The sequence below is a fragment of the Magnolia sinica genome, chromosome 14 (assembly GCF_029962835.1).
Source record: "Magnolia sinica isolate HGM2019 chromosome 14, MsV1, whole genome shotgun sequence".
Lineage (NCBI taxonomy): Eukaryota > Viridiplantae > Streptophyta > Magnoliopsida > Magnoliales > Magnoliaceae > Magnolia > Magnolia sinica.
In genome coordinates, this window is record NC_080586.1 from 56794095 (window position 1) to 56818406 (window position 24312).

Sequence of the window (24312 nt, forward strand, 5' to 3'; positions counted from 1 at the left end):
TTATGAATTCTCTTTCCAATGTGGTCCGGGATGTGCAGTGTAGACTGACACATGCCTGGTTTAAGGTGGGCATCCAACTTTCATCATGAGCACATATCTGTACATACGTTCCAAGACTAGGTCTTCTTTTTTTTTTTCTTTTTATATACTGTTTAGAACCTAGTGGAACTGCAAATGGGCAGTCTTAAACTTGAGCATGCAGCCAACAATTGCTGGCCCAGCATGGTTCATAAAAACAGACATGACAGGCTGGGCTGCCCAACGAGAACATCTTTCAAGTTCGGGTCAAAACATAGTCATCAGATCTTGCAATAAAAATGCAACATCCCCATCCCATTTAATTTGCGAGCCTTGATTTTCAGCCTGTCCAACCCTCGTAGACTTGTTACCAAATTGTCACCAAGCATGCTGTCCCTGGAAGTTCATCACTACAGGATAGCCCACCCACACCCTGGTACAAGGTCCCTCAGAGATCTCCCAGCCATAGGACTCAAAAATAAAATAAAGAATTACAACTCTTAACGCCCATTAGCTTGAGGACCAATCTACCAACCAAAGGTGACGCTATTACATTAACAAAATCATCCAGAAATATGAACACCATTTCTGTACCTATATACCCCCCCACCAAAAAAATAAGGGATTGCCACTGATGCAGTTTCTAGACTGGAACAGCAAGGCCCTTTTTCGCCATACTGTCAAGAACATCATTAAGAGCTTGGCAAAGCCCCACAATCTGCAAGGTTGACAACAAAAATGTGTAAAAAGAAAAAAGAAGACTGCAGTACAATAAAAGCTTCAAATAGCATAAGCGTCCATAATGATGCCAATGACAGAGGAGAGGAGATGCAATATATATAAAAAGAAAATTAATGTATGTGTCAATATGTATGCCTATGAGAGAGGAGAGATCCAAGTAATGTTAAGAGTCAATGATGGGAGCATGGTCTTTTAAATATTCATTACTATATGGTCATATTGTACTCATATGGACCACCTTCACTACGTGGTATTGGTGTGAACTGGTCTGTTAAGAACGCACCAATACAAGGCATTAACGGCCCCATTTTGATTTATTTATTTTTTATATATTGTCTCATTTTTCCTATTATTTTCTCCATTTCAACCACAAAAAGAAAACAGGGCATTAACTGCCCCACTTTGATTTTATTTTTATTTTTTACATAGTCTCATTTTTCCTATTTTTTCTCCATTTCCAAAAAAAAAAAAAAAAAAACCATGAAGGAAGCTTAGAAACTAATATGAGCCTACTTGAGGACCAAAACACAAGATTTGAATGGTAGTCAACAAATCAAAGTGGAGTCCACCATTTTAGGAAATACTTGGAGAGGGGTAAACCGTCACTTTTTCAATTTTTTTTCTTCATTTTGTTTTATGCACATGGGCCTTAATCCATAGATTTGGCAGTGGGCTGGGCCTACACCATGCAAAATCAATATTTTGGTCTTGGCCCAACCAGTTCAAAATACAGGCCTGAACCATCCATAGGCATGGCCGTTGCTAGGCCTACTAATCCACCAAATCATGCTTGATTTGTGTTTGATTAGGACCTATTTGGTTGACTTTTAGCAGTTCAACTTGACATAAGGCATTTTTATCAAAGAATCATATGATACACCATTAAATACATTTCAGAAACACACAACAAAAAAGACAGATTCTGATGTTTTACATTTTTCCTCACTCATCATCATCCAAGGCTTATCCCAATAAATTTGGGGTTGGCTACATGAATCCTCTTCCGCCATTCCACTATGAAGGGCTAGAACTTCAGTTAGATCCTATGTCATCAAGTCTTTTCTTACTCGTTAATTGCAATCAACCTGTGTACTAGACTATTTTTTAACATTGATAATGTTATTATGAAAGGCTGCAGCCAAAAGAATACAAAGAAACAAAAGAAAAGAAAAACTACAACTCTATCCAGCTATAGGGGAACCAAGCAATAACCTTTGATGAAATCACCCCTTTGACCCATTCCATTATATGCATCTCAGCCCTACTAAATACCTCCGAAACTCACTCATCCTGATCCCTGAAACATCGATCATTCCTTTCTAACCAAAGGAACCAGATTCCCACTGCTAAACGCAGACACCAAACTTTTTTCCCAACCTCACCTATACCACCACCATGCCACATCAAGAAAAACTCACTGATGGACCTTGGAAGGATCCAACCTATTACGAACAATTTGAAGAAGCAATTCCACATCCTATTTGCAAACGAGCAATGAACAAAAAGGTGATCCACCGATTCCTCATCCTGGTAACACATTAAGCAAACATTTGGGAGAATCATCTCTCTCTCGCAAAGGTTCGCGCTTAATTGTAATCAACCTATGTAATAGTGTATTACACTGCACCTGTGGGAGTTTTGAACTCTCATTGCTGGTCCCAAAGCCCAAATAAAGGTGGGTTGCATCAGATTGGCAGCCAGCATCAAATTTATGTCATAACTTCCATCGCATTTTACATTTTCCCAATATTTCTTGTGCAAAAAAAAAAAAAAAAGCCAACACCACAGAGAGAGATTAAATTTCTTAAAGAGTTGATGACGAGAGATCTTAGAGAGAGAGAGAGAGAGAGAGATTAAATTTCTTAAAGAGTTGATGACGAGAGATCTTAGAGAGAGAGAGAGAGAGAGAGAGAGAGAGAGAGAGAGATCAACAAAATGAGAAGTATTTCTTCGATAAAAGCTCCAAATATATTAGGAGTCAATTATGATGATGTGATAGAGAGGGGTTTGAAGATGGACAAGAAGCATTCCTTTCATTGATGAATTCAGTGATTGCGATATCGGTATTATCGGGATCACACCTCCCTGATATGTAGTTCAAATTTTTGGAGTTGACGATATTATCGCAATATATCACATTGTATCGATGATATTATCACGATAAATCAATTTGTATCGACAACATTCTAAAATCCCTTTTTTTTTGTCAAATCTCCCACCTCTAATCCATTCTTGAGCTGAACCGACCAACCCACTTCGACTATTTGGAGGGAAAAAAACTGTGCATGATCAGATAACAGGTGGGCCGATTTTCAAACAGTGAGCTTTTTTGTCTGTTTGTGTGTGTGTGTGTGTGTGTGTGTGTGTGTGTGTGAATCACTTGGAATCAGTAGAGCTAAGATGGAAACCAATTGATTTTGCATGTTTTGCATGCTCAATCATGGATTTCAACATTTGATTTGGAGAATTGGGAAATTTTGGAAAAATAAAAAATTTAACAAATTTCAGCAAATTAAATTGCAATTAGAATATGAAAAAAAAAAAATTTCATGTTTCGAGGATGATCTACAGATTAATGGAGGTTTGTAAATTTTTTTTAAAAGAATAATATTTTTATTTAAAAATATTTAAAAATATTTTTTTTCAAAAAATCCAGTTTCATCGGTGGTTATTTAGCCTTAATTTGCAGGTGCTTATGAGTGGTTGTTGATATTAATATCAGTAATTTGTGAATTTAGAGAAATTCAAAATTTCCTCCATTTCACCCATTTAAATTGCAACTAGAGTATGAAAAAAAAAAAAAAAAATTTAAAAATCACATTAGACATGTTAGAAGCTGATTTACAGATTGACGAAGGTTTTTGAATTTTTTGAAAAATAAAATAAAATAAAATATCAAAAAATTGTTTTTTTAGAAAATTTCTTGGTTGATCAGGCAGTTATTATGCTATGGAGGCAACTTGACATTGACTGGTAGCACACAACCCCGCTGCTCAACAATCGATTTTGGTCAAGGTGCAATTATCATGGGCGCATGTCGAAAAGCAGAGGGGTGTCCCAGTTGAAGAACAGTCTAGGTTCCTAACTTCCTGGAACACTTTATACTAAAAATTACTATTAAATGCCATTAATAGGTTATCTCCTTCCGGGTTACAATGGGTATGTTTGGATGCGAGTAAGGTATCTCGTATCGGTATCGGTTGGCGTAACGGTGCCCTCCGAAACTGATACGGATATGGGGGCGTAACGGCGATACGGGGGCGTAACGGCCCATAACGGCACAATTTTTATTTTTATTTTTGCCAAAAAAATATGAAAAAATATAGATTAAATCCGAAATATTCTCAGCATTCCAAATATGCATTCATTTATAAATTGGAACATGTTTATGGTGGTGTAACGGTCCACTCTTTGGTGAGAAGTTGTATCGAACTGTCTGATGAATTTATGGACCAGATAACCTGAATTTGACTACAAAATTCATATATTTAATTTTCTAAATATCTAATTTATATACTTAACAATTTGATATCATTTCACCTAATAGTTCTTTTAAAAAATGAAATTAAATTCAGGTAGATCGCGTTGCCAATTTGGGGCTGACTTGGAGGACCAATCCATGCCCCAAATCAGCCTCAAATTCATGCAATTTATTGGCATTATCCCACTTGTGAATTGGTGGACATTTATTGGATAGTGAATCATGAAAAAAATAATAATAATAATCAAAAGGCCCTATTTTAAAAAATAAGCGTCCACAAATTAACAATTAAAACTATTCAAACAATTTGATTTTGGCATTTTGAGTTAGCAATTACAATCCATAATTTAATTGGTAAATTTTAAGTTAATACATGTCTCGTGTACAATTTTTTAAGGGCCCAAACTAGGTAGGACTCAGATTGTGAAGTGTAGCACACGAGCGTCAAAGTTTTTTGGACCCCACTCAGTGATGAATGTGTTATATCCACACCGTCCATCCGAAACCGATACGAATACGGGGGCATAATGGCGATACGGGGGCATAACGGCACAATTTTTATTTTTATTTTTACCAAAAAAATATGAAAAAATATTAATTAAATACGAAATATTCTAAGCATTCCAAATATGCATTCATTTATAAATTGGAACATGTTTATGGTGGTGTAACGGTCCACTCTTTGGTGAGAAGTTGTATCGAACTGTCTGATGAATTTATGGACCAGATAACCTGAATTTGACTACAAAATTCATATATTTAATTTTCTAAATATCTAATTTATATACTTAACAATTTGATATCATTTCACCTAATAGTTCTTTTAAAAAATGAAATTAAATTCAGGTAGATCGCGTTGCCAATTTGGGGCTGACTTGGAGGACCAATCCATGCCCCAAATCAGCCTCAAATTCATGCAATTTATTGGCATTATCCCACTTGTGAATTGGTGGACATTTATTGGATAGTGAATCATGAAAATAATAATAATAATAATCAAAAGGCCCTATTTTAAAAAATAAGCGTCCACAAATTAACAATTAAAACTATTCAAACAATTTGATTTTGGCATTTTGAGTTAGCAATTACAATCCATAATTTAATTGGTAAATTTTAAGTTAATACATGTCTCGTGTCAATTTTTTAAGGGCCCAAACTAGGTAGGACTCAGATTGTGAAGTGTAGCACACGAGCGTCAAAGTTTTTTGGACCCCACTCAGTGATGAATGTGTTATATCCACACCGTCCATCCGAAACCGATACGAATACGGGGGCGTAACGGCGATATGGGGGCGTAACGGCCCGTAACGGCACAATTTTTATTTTTATTTTTACCCAAAAAATATGAAAAAATATTAATTAAATACGAGATATTCTAAGCATTCCAAATATGCATTCATTTATAAATTGGAACATGTTTATGGTGGTGTAACGGTCCACTCTTTGGTGAGAAGTTGTATCGAACTGTCTGATGAATTTATGGACCAGATAACCTGAATTTGAGTACAAAATCCATATATTTAATTTTCTAAATATCTAATTTATATACTTAACAATTTGATATCATTTCGCCTAATAGTTCTTTTAAAAAATGAAATTAAATTCAGGTAGATCGCGTTGCCAATTTGGGGCTGACTTGGAGGACCAATCCATGCCCCAAATCAGCCTCAAATTCATGCAATTTATTGGCATTATCCCACTTGTGAATTGGTGGACATTTATTGGATAGTGAATCATGAAAAAAAAAAAAAAAAAATCAAAAGGCCCTATTTTGAAAAATAAACGTCCACAAATTAACAATTAAAACTATTCAAACAATTTGATTTTGGCATTTTTAGTTAGCAATTACAATCCATAATTTAATTGGTAAATTTTAAGTTAATACATGTCTCGTGTACAATTTTTTAAGGGCCCGAATAAGGTAGGACTCAGATTGTGAAGTGTAGCACACGAGTGTCAAAGTTTTTTGGACCCCACTCAGTGATGAATGTGTTATATCCACACCGTCCATCCATTTTGCCAAATAATTTTAGGGCATGAGCCCAAAAATGAGGCAGATCCAAAGATCAGGTGGACCGCACCATAAGAAACAATAATAATTAAACGACTATCATTAAAAATTTATCGGGGCTACAAAAGTTTTAGATCAAGCTGACATGTGTGTTTTCCCTTCATCCACGTTAGTGTGACCCTATTAACAGGTTAGATGGAAAATAAACATTACAGTGGACCCTAAGAAATTTTTAATGGTGAGCATTCTATAACCACTGTTTCCTATGCTGTGGTCCACCTGAGATTTGGATCTCACTAATTTTTTGAATCATAACCTAAAATGATGTGGCAAAATGGATGGACGACATGGATAAAATACGTACAGCATGGTGGGGCCCATGTGGCACGTGTACATTTTATTAAATTGTGCAACGTGTTGCGTAACGCGTACCAGTCCATTCATTTGACGCAAGCAAGTCCTGTGGGTCTGATCATGAGGTATGTGTTATATCTAAATCGTCCATTCATTTGACGAGCTCGTCTTAAGGCTTGACACGAAAAATAATACAGATCTAATTATCAAGTGGACCACACTGCAAAAAGCAGTGGGGGATTGAACGTCTACCATTGAAACCCTTTTTGGGATCACAAAACTTTTGGATCAATATGAAATTTGTTTTTCCTCTTCATTCAGGTCTTTTTGACCTTTTGAACAGATTGGATGGAAAATAAACGTTATGGTGGGCCTACGAATTTTTTAACGGTGAAAATCATCATCTCGCTGCTATTTTTGGTGTGGTCCAAACGATCTGTGGATACGATTCATTTTTTGGCTAATGCTCTAAAACGATATTTAAAAATAGATGAACGGTGTAGATATAATAAATACATCGCTGTGGAGCCCATGTAACATTGATATCCTTTGAACCGTTCGTACAACTCGAAGCTCGAGGAGTGTCAGCGCTCGTCTTAACATGACACGTACCTATAGCAGCTATACTACACCAGTGAAACTGCTTCCGATTTCAAAAGAAAAAAACGGGAGAGGGAAACCAAAAAGAAAAAGAGGGAAAGAAGGGGGGGGGGGGGAGAGAGAGAGAGAAGAAGAAGAAGAAGAAGGAGAAGGAGAAGGAGAAGGAGGAGGAGGAGGAGGAGGAGCAGAAGGAGGAGGAGAAGAAGAAGGCCCGGGCCGCAGCCGCAGCTGGGTGAGAAGAAGAAGAAGAGGAAGAAGAAGGAGAAGAAGAAAAAAAAAAATGTATGTTTTTTTCTTCTTTTTTTTTTTTACCATTTTTTTTTTTCATTTTTCTTTAGGGTTATGGACCGTAACGTTTGTTACGGTACCATAACGGCCGTTACGAACCCAACAAACAGAGGCGCCCCGTTTCGGGGCCAAATCGTGTAACGGTTGATGCCATTACCGTTACGTATCGGCCGTTACAGCCAAAACATAACCAATTTGGGATACCTTGGAAGCGAGGCTGCAAGATTGTCGAAGAAGACGATGATACCATGTAACTTGTTTTATTAATTAAAACTTAAAGAGTTAAAAAGTTACTTTTCAAGTTCTATAATTACACATGGAACTAACAGGAAAAAAAAATGATAAGCTTCGCAGGCGAATCGAGGGTCATGTACCGAAGTGACTGCGAGACATTGCAGTGACTAGTTATCCATGTGCACAAACGGTATCTTCATCACCATGTGAGCAAAATTGGAGCACATCTCTCTCATACACATGAACAAGTGGAACAGATTGGGTTATGAGAAGCTTTAAGTGTTCTGCCACTACAATATGAAGCTTCAAGAGAGGTTGCTATGAGCAGAAGGCACAAGATAAGCAGAAGAGGACCCATTGAATCTAATGATGATCGGCCATCATGCATACCATGAAGATGTAGAGAATCCACTTTAAAAGTGGGTTAAATCAGATGACTTGGATCAAGTAAATGGCTTACCTGAGCCGAACATAGTAGAAGAGGCAATGTCACAAGGCATCGACATTGATGCGGTTGTAGAGGCTAGATCTCCCTTACAGCTTTCAACCCATTGACGATAAATGCAGGAGAACCTGTAGCAATCACCATCTCAAGGGACATGTGGTGACCACACTAGCCAACAATGACAGTGATATAAAGAGCGATGGACAGGACGAATCTTGTAATATGATGATGGTGGCAACGGGGGTGGCAGCAACGCTAATGTACCTGTCGAGAGTGAGACTAACTTGGGAGTCAAAATGAGACTAAGGCTAGGAGTTGGGCCTCTACTTGTTCACTAGAGAGAGGGATTTTGAGCATGCCACCCAAAACGAAGACCATAGTTCTCATCTTCGTCCTAGTCTGATCCAAAATAAAATTTATAGTAGTCATTGTTATAAGAAGCAATAATTGAGTGGCTTTGACTTCTTAGCACGAAGCATGGGATCCATGGACATCGGGGGTGAGCAAGGTAGCTCTCGTTTTGTGTCACAGGCACATTATGGATATGGATCATATGGCAGTTATGGACCTCATGAATATGTGACAAGTGAGCAGTTACGGCATAGTTTTTAGACTACTCTACTGCTTCTGCATATGGGTAGTGATATCCAACTTTAGATCATATTAACCGCAGACGGTGGCAATTATTGAGTACCCACGGATGAGCGTACTGATCCACTTCGGAGATAACACGTACCAGTGTTATGTCAAAGAGTACCTTCACTAGTATCATTCTACCATGACCTGGACACAATATTGCCAGTTTGTGGAGAAGCAATACTACGGCCAACCCCATCGAGATGTAATGACAACTTTGAGCCACAAAGCAACTCGATGTGGATATAAAGCACAACCACACACATCATATGTATATTTTTTGTTCTTTTGCTTTTGATTGCATTGCTTGTGTTTTCATTCACGTCTTCTTAGATTTATAAATTATATGAATTGATTGTGAATATAGTTGCATCATTTCTATCAAACAGCGCATTGTTTAGGACCGTACACAAAGGAAACCTATTATGTGCACTTTTTTTTAAATTATTTTATGATCTTTTAATTTCTAAGTTTATATTGATGTCTCTTTCGACATCCCTAAAGTTTCATTGAAAAATTCAACCAATTGTCTAATGTTTCCCAAAAACAGTGAAAAATTGCAATACTTCTGATATTTCTCATGCGATAACTTATATGATTCCATATCCAAAGGGTGTGATACATCAGTTGATACCAATACAAAAAACATTGTTCAATCAAGACCTACTGAGTAGAAGAACCATCATTGATGATGAGGAATCCATCATCAATTTTATCAAAACCACTGAGAGACAACGGAGAGGGAAATGGGCTATGAGGGAGGAAAAATCAGAGTGTTTGGAAGATTTACGAGTGTGGATCGTCTGTGTTGAAGGCACAAGAAATTTCAGTGCCATCGCTTCTCATTGGTCCACATCATCGCTGATGACACCATGTCACGGAACACGCTGATTTTCTCATGGATAAATTACGTAGTACACAATCCAACTTTTAACGTGTGGAACTTCTATGGGCCCCACCATGATTTATGTGTTAGATCCACACCGTCCATTAATTTTCCCAGATCATTGTAGAGAATGAGCATAAAAATGAGGCACATCCAAAGCTCAAGTGAACCACACCATAGAAAGCAACGGAGTTTGAACGACTACAATTGAAACCTTCCCAGGGGCCACTGTGATTTTTATTTGTCCTCTAATCCCTTCAAAAGGTCACACAGACCTGGATGAAGGGAAAACATAAATATCAACTTGATCATAGCCTTCTATGGCCCAAGAAGTTTTCAACAGTAGGCGTCAAATTCCCAATGTTTCATGTAGTGTGCCCCACTTGAACCTTGAATCTGCCTAGTTTTTGGTCTCATACCATGAATTGGTATGGAAAAATGGATGGACAGCGTGGATCTGATGCATACATCATGATGGGGTGATGTAAAATGATGCAAAACTAACTACATGACTGAGACTTAATTTAAAATCAAAGGAATATATAAAAATCACCAAGCCAAAGTGTGATACACATGCAAACAATGTGAAGCCCAAGAGATGACAGGTATGATTCAAGGCCAAATCACAGTCATCAGCCCTTTGGCCAATCAAAGCACTCAGAAAATAGGGCCCAAAGAAGATAAAAATCTTCCAACTAACATAGGAATAATACGGGTTCAATAGGTGAAAGTTTGAATGCAAACGATTGAAATTAAGCTGCCTTTTATGAACAAAGGAACACAACCAATTCAAAATCAGATCAAGTGGGCCCCACGTGTGTGGGGCAATCACACAGGTGGCCGAACGGTCACACGTGTGGGTTGATTGTGTGATCCACGCACGGGTCGGGTCCGTTAATGATTGAAGATGGGTATAGGTGACCCATAGGATCAAGTAAAATAAGGTCGAAGTAAGAATAACGAAAAGATTTTACCTTAGAATTGAAGATTCAAAAGGACTTACCACCTACGATTCATCAAGCACGAAGTGAAAGAGGAAGGATCTTAGGGCCGAAAGATAGAGTAGCTTCACACCACCCTCTAGGCTTCTATCCAAAGATTTAGCCTTCACAATGATGAAGGAAGAAGAATGGAACTCCCCCAAGACCTCCTCAGATTTTTTTCCAAATTCACAATAGGGTTGGACGTCCCCACTCCTCTTGCTTTATTTTATAGCAAAAATTTGTTGAAACGACAATTCTACCCCTTTAGTAACACAAGCAAAATACCTATTATGTCCTAAAATGTAAAAAGTCTAATCTACCCTCCCAAAAAAAAATCTTATGTAGCAAATAGATGTCCACTGTCCAATCACAAAACTAAAATATCCAAATATCAAATAACATAAAAGAACTAACTAACAAAGGGGTCTAACATAATCCAACCATCGGATGGCCCCATGATGGGACACAAGACGATCTAATAGATGGACAATCATGTAGACCATGATCAACGGTGAGATGATATCCAAATATGATCTATGCCATCCATGCTTTTCTAATGCTCATCGATGACCACTGGTGATCACCATTAGTCGCCTAGCCAAATTGAAAGTGCCGATGTAGCTCGTCGACGCCTACGACTCTGATATGTATGGAGTGGTGATGTGATGTCGCATCATGGGGCCCATGGAAGCTCCACATGTCAACACTTCCAGTTTTCTTCTCTCCCTCGAATGTGTTGCACCACACAGGAAGCAACAAAATTTCTTGACGTGTGAAATTTATGTGGGCCCCACGATAATGTATTTCTTAGATCCACACCGTCCATCCATTTTTCAGATTATTCTAGGACATGAGCCCAAAAACAAGGCAAATTCAAAGCTAAACTGGACCACACCACAAGAAACATTAGGAATTGATGCAACCGTTGAAAACTTCTTGGGGCCACAGAAGGCTTTAATCAAGTTGATATTTATTTTTTGCCTCCATCCAGGTCTGTGTGACCTTATGAACAGGTTAGATGGCAAATGAGCCTCATGGTTGGCCCTAGGAAGGTTTCAACAGTAGTTTGTTCAATCCCTACTGCTTTCTGTGGTGTGGTCCACTTGAGCTTTGAATGTACCTCATTTTTGAGCTCTTGATCTAGAATTATCTGGGAAAATTGATGGACGGTGTGGATCTAACACAAATCATGGTGGGACCCAGAAAAGTTCCACACATTAAAAAGTTGTATTGTTAAAAGTTGTATTGTGTAGCATGCAATCTATTCAGGAGAGAAATTCGGAGTATTTTGTGAACTAGAGTCATCGAAAATGACGTGGATCAATGAGAGGCAATGACACTGGAATTTCCTGTGCCTTCAACATAGACGATCCACTCTCAAGATTTACAAGGATTACAATTTTATATTAACCAGCAGCCCAAACCCCATTACATATCAGATGATGCGCTAGATTACGTTTGATGGTTCGAGCATAGGAAAAACAATACTAGTAATTTTGAATAACAATTCAGCCTGCATGAGGGAGCAATTGGACTTACCTGCTGATCCCACTGTTGCAGCTCTTCCGTGTCATCCTCAAAATGTATGACTGCCTCAACCTGAAAATAAAATGTTAGCCATGACCGCTTATCGACCCAATAACAAAACAAACATGAAATTCAATGTCGCAACACATCTTAGTTTTTGTGGTCAGAAGCAGTATGGCCAAAACTATCAGGATTTTCAAAACAAAGATAATCTCAGCAACAACAAAAATGAGTTTCGAAGAAGAGAGACATTCTTAAGAGGTGAAAAGGACACAGAATTTTCCAAGAAAACATGTATCGGTTAGCAAGCTTTTCTCAGGACAGTGAAGTCAATCTATTTCAGCTGAACATGGCCAACAGGAACTCCGGAAATTGTCTTCTTTTAATGATCAATAAAAATAAGCAAAATCATGATAAGAGAGGCATGCCTGATCAATGGATCCTCTCATTCTATCTTCATAAATCATTCTCGAAGCTATCTTCTCAGCCTGCCAAGAACAATAAGTTGAAACTTGTTAAAGCCCTCAAGCATTGCAACTGAAGAGAAGTTTAAGAATAAAGCATGTTACTGATAAAAACATCTACTTTATAGAACAGAAGTCAATCAATAAAGAAGATAGATCCATAATATAAAAAAATGCATGAATTCCTTGACCTAATCATAATTACTTTAGCTGCCAGGTTTCAGAAAAATTGATGCTTGCCTATTGTCAGAAAACCAATGAAAATACGGGTGTTTAGCAATGGCAACAAGATCGATCAACAAAACTAAACATCATCATCATCATCATCTACACTTTACCCCAACTAATTGAGGTCAGCTACTCTTCCGTGGCAAAAACTTCCTCAACTAGACAAAACTAAATCGAGTCATTAAGAACACTCTCTAATCTTATATGCAACTACCAAAAGTCCACCCCATGATTGTCTAGTGCATCTTCAAGTGATACCCAACTTAGTAGGGTGATAACCAATGTCCAAAATCTGAAAGTAGTCCGAAATAACACATAAAACAGAGAAATGTTGCAGTAACTCACAGGTTAGGTAGAAGTAAGTCGAAATATGCTGTCAAAACCAGATGGCTATAGCTTTGATTACGTGTCTAATTTTCACATTTAAGTAGCCTTCGGACACCACTCAAGAGCAGTGTATCAGTGGATTTGACTTCATTCGACATCACTTCTACGGGTCAAATTGCTAAGTAATAGCCACTTTCATTTGAAGCACAAGTGCACAACCATGCAGATGGGTCCAGATGACCAGGAGTACGCAAATGGAATCCCCTTAACTAGATGGCTAGTACATCCATGATAACACCCATTGATACTATATAAGCATTCACACAACAAATACATTAGGAACGTACCTTTTGCGGAGCAATACCAAGTAAAGTTCCTAGTTCTTCAAAGCTGCACACACAAAAGATTGAAGACAAATTAAAGAAAAAATATGTGAAGTGGGAGAACGTACAGAAATATGTATTGTCCAATCTCCAACCTTATGTTTGTATAAAGTTTACTTGCACTCAAAAGATTATGTTCAATCATGGCACGATCCAGCACGGTGAAATTATCTGGTAAAAGAGCTTTCTGTTGGAAAACCGCTATGTTAGTATGTCATACAATGCCAACCAATAAGAAGCAATGGCTGAAAAGAAGAGTTGAATTTCAACAAGACATCCATAACCTGGTGTGCTCTTAGCTCTTCGGCAAATGCGTCAATTTCTGGTTTACGCAAAATCCTCTCCAGATACACCTGGTAAATATTCATATAATGCACACTCACCCTTCAGAACAGGGAAAGAAAATGAAACTTAATATATACTTAAAAAACAACAGATCACACAATTTGAACCAGCAAAAACACAAACTCTTTAATAAAAAATGCAGTTTAATGATAAAAATAAATAATATACATGATACCTTTTGCAATATCGGGTAAATCTTCAATTTGGAGCACCTTTCATCCTGGTAACAAACCCCCATATTTCCAGGTTAACATGATGTCATATTGTGGATATAGAATTGTACTTTGAAAGGACACAATCAGAGGTATATGAATATATTATTTTCACTAATCTCTAATAAATTCGTCCTAATGCATTACACAGCCTTCAGCAGGTGGGTAACCTGTAAACATTAGTAAAGCTAGCAAATATGCCATTGAATCAGATAAACAGAATCATACATTGAAACTACAGAATATAGATTTTGATTTTTTTGATAATTATATGAACTGCACCTTTTACATTAATTTCTATGGTTTTTAGTAAATATAAATAGGTATTTCAGTTTCTTATGTTATTTATATGGTTATAAATTACTTCTTTAATTGTAGGTAGCAAAGCGCCTAACAGACCCAAATATGGGTAGAGGAGGGTTGATGTCAAGTAGGTAGCTGGTCGTTGAACTCCAAGTAATAATGAGAATATTCTTATTCCTGAACCCAAATAACTGGGACAAGGCTATGGCAATGATGAAGTGATGATTGCTCCATTTCTGATCAATTACAAAATGGGTGAGCACCTTATACAAGGTGGCAAGAACACGGGAACGTTGGGGACCAGCAGCGGCCAAAATTGTACAGGTCACAGCAGCACTAAGAGCCAGTGCATCCTCATCGATCAACCTGAAACAACAAAGGACACAACCTATCAATAGAAGGCAGCAAAAGACGCATCTGCATTGAACAAAGAAGTGCTTAAGATATATTAGTGGATCATAAAATGTCACAGAAAAAGAATATTTGGTTAGGAGATGTTCGAATCACAGATGAGAAGGAAGGAGACCCAAGCTACCCAAGGAAGAAAGAAGGAAAAAAAACAAAGAATATCCACCAGAGAGGCAGCAGAAAGAAGGCTATTCCTTCAGAGATGCATTGAAAAACAATAAGCCCGGAATTGGTTGGACCATGTACCAATCAGCAGTCTTGTGTAGGATGGTTGAATAATCAAGGTTTAAAATATTTTCCAAAAGCAGAACGTATTGCCCAGTTGTACTGGTTTCAGCACCTAATGATGAGGTACACCCACATTTAAGCCAAAATGAACCCTGAAAAGGCCCAACTAGGGCTAACTTATCCGAATTGGCTCGTATCCTCAGAGCCAGGGCAATTTGGAAAGACACATGGGCATGCAACTCAGTTGATTAAATATAAGGGATTAAAATGATCATGACTTGTACTCTTCACATGCAGCAGTCATGTACAGCTATCCAAACCATACAAGTTATGGGTCCCATTGCAGATGCAACATATAACTAAAATCACATTGATCAAGCAATCTTCACCATGCAATTCATGGTTATCAAAGAGATGGTTTAAAAAAAAAAAAAAAAAGAGTTAGTGGTCCAAATTCCAATGCTAAAATCAATCAGTTACAATAAACTTCTCAGTGTAAATTTTGGGTTATGTTTCATACAGGATTGGATCAATGATTTTTATGGTTAGTACTAACATACATCTATGCCGTGTGTACATTGAAGAGTCACCACCATTATTTAAATGGTCCATAACTATCAGAAGAATCTAGCCTATTATGCCTTAAATTTACCCCTTATTTTTTATCAAATGGTACGAATTATGAGATGGGGCAATTAGAGCAATCCAGGTTGTATTGAGTTGTCCCACTGGATTCCCAAGGAATACTTTAGATTGAGAGCTTTCAAATCAGTTATTATAAATAATTGTGTTTCTATTCTCAACCGTCTATCTGTTAAGGGTGCAATTTGCGCGGGTTGGTTCAGGTTGAGGGTCAACCCAAGCCCCACCCGACCTTAAGAGGACCCAGCCTGCAAACCTTAACCAACCAACCCAAATTCCAACACAAGGTGCCCAACCCAAACCCAACCTGAAGTCCTCCAGACCCGACCCAAAATACATGTGTGATTATTCCCAAGTCCCAAACCAACCTAACGCAACGTGAATTCAAATCAGGTTGGCATTTTCCAACCCAAGGACCTTGACAACCCCACCCAACCCAACACAAACTCGGGTTTGGTCAATGAGGTTCAGGTTAACCCAAACCCAAGTTGAAGCCCTACAATCTATTGGACACAAATCAAAAGGTTAGAATGCAGTACGGATGATTTTTTTTTCGGGGGAATGGTCAATCCATGGAGGAACACATCCAATCAGTGTTTTGGTGTTTTGGTCACCCAACATGGGCTCCACTTGTCAGAATTGACATCCCATTGTGTATTGGCTTGTATGGGCCAATATGGCTAATGCATATCGATTTAGCCCATTCATTGGAGAGAGAGATTTTGATCACAACACAGAGGACAAAGACCATGGTTCTCGTCCATAGGAACCACGGCACCGTACTATATTTAGTAAGGCATACACTCATCGCACTCTTGGGAAGAAGAAGCAAACCCAATAGCTGACTGATTTTGAGGAGGAGCTCTTAGCACAGAGCACAGGTAGCTCTAGTTTTGTGCCACAGACATAGCATGGATATGAATCATATGGCGAACATGGACCTGGTTGATATGTGGTGAGCAACTCCAGCAGTTATGGCGTACAGTTTTTCAACTACGGATAGGAGTACGCTTCCGCATATGAGCAGGGATATCCACAATGTGGCTATGGGCAAGAGTATGGCTCTTCAGGAGCTTCGCATGCACCCACTCTGTATCCAGCTCTAGCTTCATATCAGCCACAGGCTGTAACATTTACACGGTACCCACAAATGGGCTTACTGATCCAGTTTGAAGAGGATGAGTACCAGCATTATGTCAAAGAGTACCTTCATTGCTATCACTCTACTATGACTTGGGCATAGTATTGTCGATTTGTGGGAGCAGTACTATGCTCTACCCTGTCGAGATAGAGATGATGATTTTGAGCCACCGCACAACTCTATGTGGATCTGAGCCATAGCCATACACATCATTTACAAGTATATTTCTAGCTTTCAACTTCTTTTGCTTTTAAATGTATTGCTTGTGTTTTCATACATGTCTTCTTACATTTATAAATGATATGAATTGACTTTGAATATACTTGAATCACTTCAGTCAAACAACACAAATTAGGACCCAATGTAAATGAAACCTATTATGTGCACTTGGTTTTTGGATTTCTAAGTGTATATTGATGTCTCTCTTCTTTTTTTACAATTCATAAAGTTTCATTGAAAAATCCAACCATTTTTCCAATGTTTTCCCATGTTTCCCAAAAACAGCAAAAACAATGATAGATTAACGCAATGCATCCGATATTGCCCATGCGATGGCCGATATGTTTTCGTATCCCAAGGGTGTGATACATGCATTGATAACAATACATAAAACATTGCTAAAAAAATCCCTTCCCACTTTAGGATAACCGAAACACATTTATTGCCACCACCCAAAACTGATATGATAAGAGAGTTGGATGGATCTTCCATTTGTTTCCTATATTGCGAAGATATGCACTTTCTGAGATCTGACTGCGTGCTTGACCTCTGATCTTTTCATGGGGCAGCCCAAACCCCTTATGTTCCACAAAAAGATAATCATTGGAAACCAGTTATAGGTCCCATTCGCTCTAGCCCTTTGATTCTAAGTTTCCACCTGTCTCCTCTCTGGTTCTGGCACCTGTCAAAACTGATAGAGGAAACTGATAGAGGATGCTAAATTGAGGACCTTCATCCAACCTTAGTCAACTTCTCAGTTGGAAATATAGAATGATCACACCTTTGCCCTTCTCTTGAAGTAGATGGGATTCAACTTCCATTGCATTGAAAGAAGCTCCTAGTCTTCCCTACCTTGGCTATACCATTTGGTTAATCCACTCAAGAGTCTTCCTAACCATTTCTACCCTCAATCAGTGGGGTAGGGAGATCACTTCCCGTCTCAGTGGCCTCCACTTCCATTTCCTCTACCCAACTATTATTGCACAGTGGTAGGCCCTTCTCCCAAATGGCTTGGTTAGGGTTGAAAAGGCTTGGATCACCATCACCAGAACTGTCCATCATTGACTGGGATAAGCAAAGTTCTTGTCATTGAGGCACGAGCATATCCAAGACTCTTCCTAGAATGTCAGTTGCAATTGTCTTTGAGATTTATGCTGCCCCTCATCATTTTCTATCTCCTTTAGAGACCCATGACAAACAGATTCACTCAAGGATGCGCATCTCACCGATCAACCGTGGTGTGGTCGACACTTCCTAAAAAGCCCCAGTTCATCCAAAAGGAGAAAAGGAGGAACATGTTTTGGTCTATGGGAAATCCACATTTCAAGGGGTGTATTGGGAAGATACTATGGTTTATTAGGAAGCAATGATGCTTTGTAAATGAGGCTGAAGTGGGATGATTTCTTAACATCCCGCTCCCCTCACTTTTCCTCGTCTCCTTTCTTTAATAACATTCCTTCGTTGCCATTCAAAAAATAAAATAAAACAAAGGTCAGTTCATCACAGGCTATCATGGTCCAGCTCTGGGATCAGCTATTGAAGTCAAACTCTCTCTTCTACTAGAAGTTAAGATGATGGCTAGTTTAAACATCCCAAAACCCCTCATTGAAGAAGATTCCTGCACTATCATGGTCCAGATATGAGGTCAGCTATTGAGGCCAAACTTCTTGCTCTTATACTGATGGGAACATCATGCACACGCCCCCTCTACGCACGTATGTGAGGACGAGGCGAGCCCCACTTTCGATTTAGATCGACGACGACATCTTTGGAGGACCTCATAATTAAGGGGCTGCGTTATGGAGAATTAGAGTGGACCCGTTCATCACATAGATCCTACCATTAGATCTCATGATCGTGGCCCACTACTTTAGATGATTTAGGATTTTGAGGTTTGATTATTTTTATTATTAGAAACATCATGAACGGCTTTGATTTCTTAGATTAGTTATTTTATTTATTTTAGTTTTGGTATTAGTGCGTGCACATGGCGCAAGGGTAATTTTGTCTTTTTGAATTTAGGATTTTCTTATAAATAAAGCAATCCCATGTATGGACTCTCATGATATTATGAATAAATAAAAACAAAAATCATGCGCTTCTTCCTCTCTCTCTCGCATTGAGTTGAATGATCAAATTGGGTGCGAAGACCTTCATTCCTTGAAGGGTTAACTACCGTGGTGCGAAGCCACACCCGCTCCAAATCATCGCCATCTTCTTCCGTATCTCATCCATCATCCTCAACACCACATCCACCATCAGATTCACCAATTTTCACATCAAAATCCTCTCCTACAGCGGTGCACAAGAAGGTTTTCAGATTCTAGCACATCTACGAAGCTGAAACTTCAGCAGAGTACTCGCATAAACCATGTGCCGGATCGAAGTGATTTTTGGTATGGAAACAACCCACCCCTGGCCGATCCTAGCCTAGGAGTCCTTTCCCGATTTTGTGGGCCCCACACACATACGGGCGTCCAGTCACACACGTGCATCCAGGCCAACCTGTTGTCCAGCGTGCGTGGCCCATCCCAGGTCCTCTTTTCCCCTTTGTTTCTTTCCTTCTTTTCTTTTTTTTTCTTTTTTTTTTTTTTTTGGCTTAAAACCTCCCCATAGGATCCCCCATCAATCCATAACCTAAAAGGGTCCCAAATCTCAATTTTTCCCAATTTTCAAACCCTAGATTTTCCCCCAAATTGAAGCTTAGTGAATCTCTATAGTCGGGAACAATCCTATGCAAGAATGGGTGATTCTTACACTCCTTTGGACTTGTTTAGCTAATAACTTTATTTGATCCAGCCCTAATGATTGTGTAGGCTTGGACCCCCATAGATTCCTCTTCTTGAATGTTTGATAGTATGTAGGATGTGAAATTTTGTGACTATTTAATATTGGCATAATCACAAACTTGATTTCTTACACTCCATGGTTAATTTCATGTTCTGCATCAAATTTTGGTATCAGAGCATGGTCTGTCATAGGGGAATACATTGCATGATTAGGAGTTAGTTCGTATTTATTTTACTACGCACCACACCCATTCATTTAGGGCTATTTAGAGATCCATAATTCATGACATAGGCTGCTGAAATTTCTATTATCAGAAAGTTAGCAATTCACATTGCTGAATTTTCTGTTGTCCATTTATTTTGACAACTATATTGCTGGATTTTTGTAGAGTGGCGGAATTTCGATCATATAGCATCTTATAGGTTCATCTAATGTCATTAGGGTGCATATAGTAGAGTCTAGGCGCGTATAGTTGCATCTTAGGACCCCTTGAGTTGTGTAGTGCATGCCCACACATACTAGACGCGGCTTTGGTTTGCACCACATCATGAACACCGAGCAGCTTACCGAGTCTCTTAGGAAAATTACCCAAAAGTTGGACGCCATGGATGCAAGCATCAAGACATCCTCGCAGCAGGTTAATACTCGCTTGGACCAATTAGATGCACACGACCATCAAGTTGAGACCTCCACCCGGGCAAACCCCGCTGTTGGGGAAGATACCCAATCTCAGGCAGGTGGTCAAGAGGATAGACAAGGGAATGGGAGTAGCTAAAGAAATGGTAATGTGCGCGCACCTGTGCACCCATCCTGCAAGGGGCATCGTGATCATTATGACCCAGATGCGCAACTCCTCAAAGGAGTTAGGGTAGAGGCCCGTACGTTTAATAGTCACTTGGACCCTAAAGCTTTTTTAGATAGGTTGGTGGATATGGACTACTATTTTGAGTGGTACGACATGTCGAATGCTCACCGAGTCCGATTTACTAAGATGAAGCTTGTGGGCCAAGCAAAGAGGTTTTGAGCTACTGTGGAGCGAAAGAAAGAAAGGTTGAGGGAGCCTCCAATAGCTCATCCTCAACCCTATAGAGTGTCTTGGGTTGATGAGACTTCTATTCCAGTCTCGCACTGTTGTCTTGTTCATATTCAGTTTGGATCATATAAAGACACTCTAGTGTGATGTTGTTCCTATGGATGTTGGCTGCATCATTTTAGGTAAGCTCTGCCTCTATAAGAGGGATGTCACCATATTTGGTCGTTCGAATGTGTGTACATTCTGGTTTGAGGGCAAGAAAGTCAAGTTAAATCCTCTCCCACCGAAGAACACAACTGGAAAGCAATCCACCACAAAGAGTGGTACGAGCGGCTCGAAGGAATTGAAGGAATCGAAGTCCAACTCTAAGCCTCTCCATATTCTAAATGCCAAAGACTTTAAGCGAGAGTCTGAGTCCGACTCGATAGTGTATGCCCTTATGGCTAGCGAGAGTGCACCAGAGGCAAGTGTAGAGTTACCCACTGAGGCTATTCCGGTGGTGGATGAGTTTCGTGATGTCTTTCCTGATGATCTACCGGATGAGCTTCCCCCTATAAGGGATATACAGCACGCCATTGATTTCCTGGGGCAACTCTACCAAACCTCCCTCGTTACAGAATGAACCCGAAAGAGCATGCAGAGTTAAAGAAGCAAGTTGATCCTAGAAAAGGATTTCATTCGAGAGAGCATGAGCCCATATGTCGTGCCCGCCCTTCTTACACCTAAGAAGGATGGCACATGGAGGATGTGTTGATAGTAGGGCTATCAACAAAATCACAATCAAGTATCGGTTTCCCATACTGCGTCTCGATGACATGTTGGATATGATGGCTAACGCTACTATCTTCTCGAAAATTGACCTCAAAAGTGGTTATCACCAAATCCGTATATGCTCTGGCAACAAGTGGAAGACGGCCTTCAAGACAAAGGATGGGCTATACGAGAAGCTAGTCGTGCCTTTTAGGCTGACTAATGCCCCGAGTACCTTCATGCGTGTGATGACCCGGGTGTTGAGGCCCTTCATTGGGAAGTTCCTAGTCGTCTACTTTGATGATATCCTGATTTATAGCATGACCAAGGAACAACACCTCAACCATTTAAGGCTGGTTTGTGGGATAGCCGAAAAATTATATGCCAACCTAAAGAAATGTGCATTTGTCTAGCAGTGTTATCTTCTTAGGTTTTATTGTCTCATCTGAGGGTGTGTCGACGGATTCCGAGAAGGTCAAAGCCATTATCAATTAGCCTAAACCGAGCAGTATTCACGAGGTGCGTAGCTTTTACGGCTTGGACACCTTCTATAGGCGGTTCATTCGAGGCTTCAGTTCTATTATATCACTCGTCACAGATTGCATTTAAAAAAAAAAAAAAAAAGAGTTTCGATGGACAAAGGCAGCCTCGAAGACCTTCAAGGAGATAAAGGCCAAGATGACCGAGGCTCCAATCACACGACTCCTAAATTTTTCGAAAGTTTTTGAGGTCACATGCGACGCGTCAGGAGTTGGCATAGGAATACTTAGGAATGGCACCATGTCGCCTTTTTCAGTGAGAAACTGAATGAGGCGAAGCAAAAATACTCCACCTATGACAAAGAATTCTATGTAGTAGTGCAGTCGTTGCGCCACTGGCGTCATTATCTATTGCCACAAGAATTTGTCATGTTCTCAGATCACGAGGCCTTGAGATATCTGAACTCTTAGAAGAAATTAAACCCTAAGCAAGCCAAGTGGGTCTAGTTCTTTCAAGAGTACACTTTTGTGCTTAAGCACAACGCCGGTGTAGAGAATAAGCTTGCTGACGCGTTGAGTCGTCAAGTCGCGTTACTCAATTCCATGAGTGTCGAAGTCATGGGGCTCGAGCATGTCAGAGAGGATTATTCTAAGTGCCCAGATTTTGGAGTTGTGTACGCATCGTTGTTAGAGAGTCCATCAAGAGCTAGCAGTGAGTATTTGATATTGAACGGATATTTGTTTAGGAGCGACCGTTTGTGCATACATCGCACCTCCCTCTGCGATTTTCATGTTTGAGAGTTACATTCAGGAGGGGTCGCAGGTCATTTTGGTCAAGACAAGACCATTGCCCTAGTGAAGGATAGATTCTATTGGCCAAGTCTCAAGCGAGACATGGCCAAAATTATAAGGCAATGTCGTACTTGTCAACTAGCAAAGCAGAAAAAGAAGAATACGGGGCTATACACATCTTTGTTAGTTCCATTCGGCCCTTGGCAGGACATCAATATAGACTTCGTGCTTGGGCTCCCTATGATTATTCGAAAACACGATTCCATATTTGTTGTCGTGGACCGTTTTTCTAAAATGGCCCACTTCATCCCTTGTTCAAAGACCTCTAACGCATCCCATGTTGCCAAATTGTTCTTTAGTGAGGTTATCAAACTTCATAGGTTACCCAAAACCATAGTGTCTGACGTGACGTGCAGTTCATGAGTTAATTTTGGAAGACATTATGGCATATGATGAGTACTAGGCTCCAATTTTCTTCTGCCTACCACCCTCAAACTAATGGTCAGACTGAGGTAGTCAATAGGAGCCTAGGAAATTTGCTCAGGTGTTTAGTGAGGGAGCACACCAGGACGTGGGGCATTGCACTACCTATCGCCGAATTTGCATATAATAGTTCTATCAATAGATCCACAGGTTTAAGTCCTTTTGAAGTCGTTACTAGTTATAAACCTAGAAAGCCTATTGATCTTGTCCCTGTACTATACGCAATCAGTCTACAGAGTCCTTTGCACATCATATTCATTCATTGCATCAAGAAACTAGGCGAAGGATCAATTCTAATAATAAACAATACTTCTGCAGACCAACATAAACGATTCAAGGAATTCAATGTAGGGGACTGTGATGGTCCGCATCAGGCCAGAACGGTATCCTCAGGGAACCGTTCAGAAATTACATGGGCGTAGCACTGGAACATTCAAAATTATAAAATGAAACAGTCCCAATGCGTATGTGGTAGATCTTCCACCTTCTATGGGAATTAGTTCCATATTCAATGTGGAGGATCTAGTTTCATTTCAGGGGACCACTGACACATTGTCCAGCCTTTTACCTAACCGTCACAGTTCCTCAGACATTTCCCTTGACTCATGACCTCTTCCCGACCCATCTTCCCAGCCTCTACCTCCTATACCCGCCCTTCTCACATCCAGAGAGGAAATAGAGGATATTCTAGACCATCAGATTGTATCGATGATGGACGGCGGTTTTCAAAAGTTCCTTTTCAAGTGGAAATCACGCTCAGCTTTAGACAATACGTGACTCACTGAGGAGTAGCTTCAGAGACTTGATCCAAACATCTTAGAGCGATTCAGGAGCTTTATTTCATCAGTGGCGAAACCTTCACAACCAGGGAGAGTTGATGG

The 24312-nt window shown here is 39.5% G+C and overlaps 1 protein-coding gene across 2 annotated transcripts in view; it reads right to left on the reverse strand.

Moving 5' to 3' along the window:
• Positions 1-279: 279 nt before the first annotated feature.
• The window catches only part of LOC131225780 (COP9 signalosome complex subunit 4), a 45081-nt gene continuing 21048 nt past the window's right edge, over positions 280-24312 (reverse strand). For both annotated transcript variants that reach the window (XM_058221377.1, XM_058221376.1), the window contains exons 7-14: positions 14730-14832; positions 14127-14171; positions 13891-13959; positions 13702-13793; positions 13571-13613; positions 12633-12692; positions 12217-12276; positions 280-736 (exon numbers count right to left, since the gene is read on the reverse strand). In XM_058221377.1, the coding sequence (XP_058077360.1) occupies positions 662-736; positions 12217-12276; positions 12633-12692; positions 13571-13613; positions 13702-13793; positions 13891-13959; positions 14127-14171; positions 14730-14832 (547 nt within the window). In that variant the 3' untranslated portion in view covers positions 280-661. The remainder of the gene's footprint in view (positions 737-12216; positions 12277-12632; positions 12693-13570; positions 13614-13701; positions 13794-13890; positions 13960-14126; positions 14172-14729; positions 14833-24312) is intronic.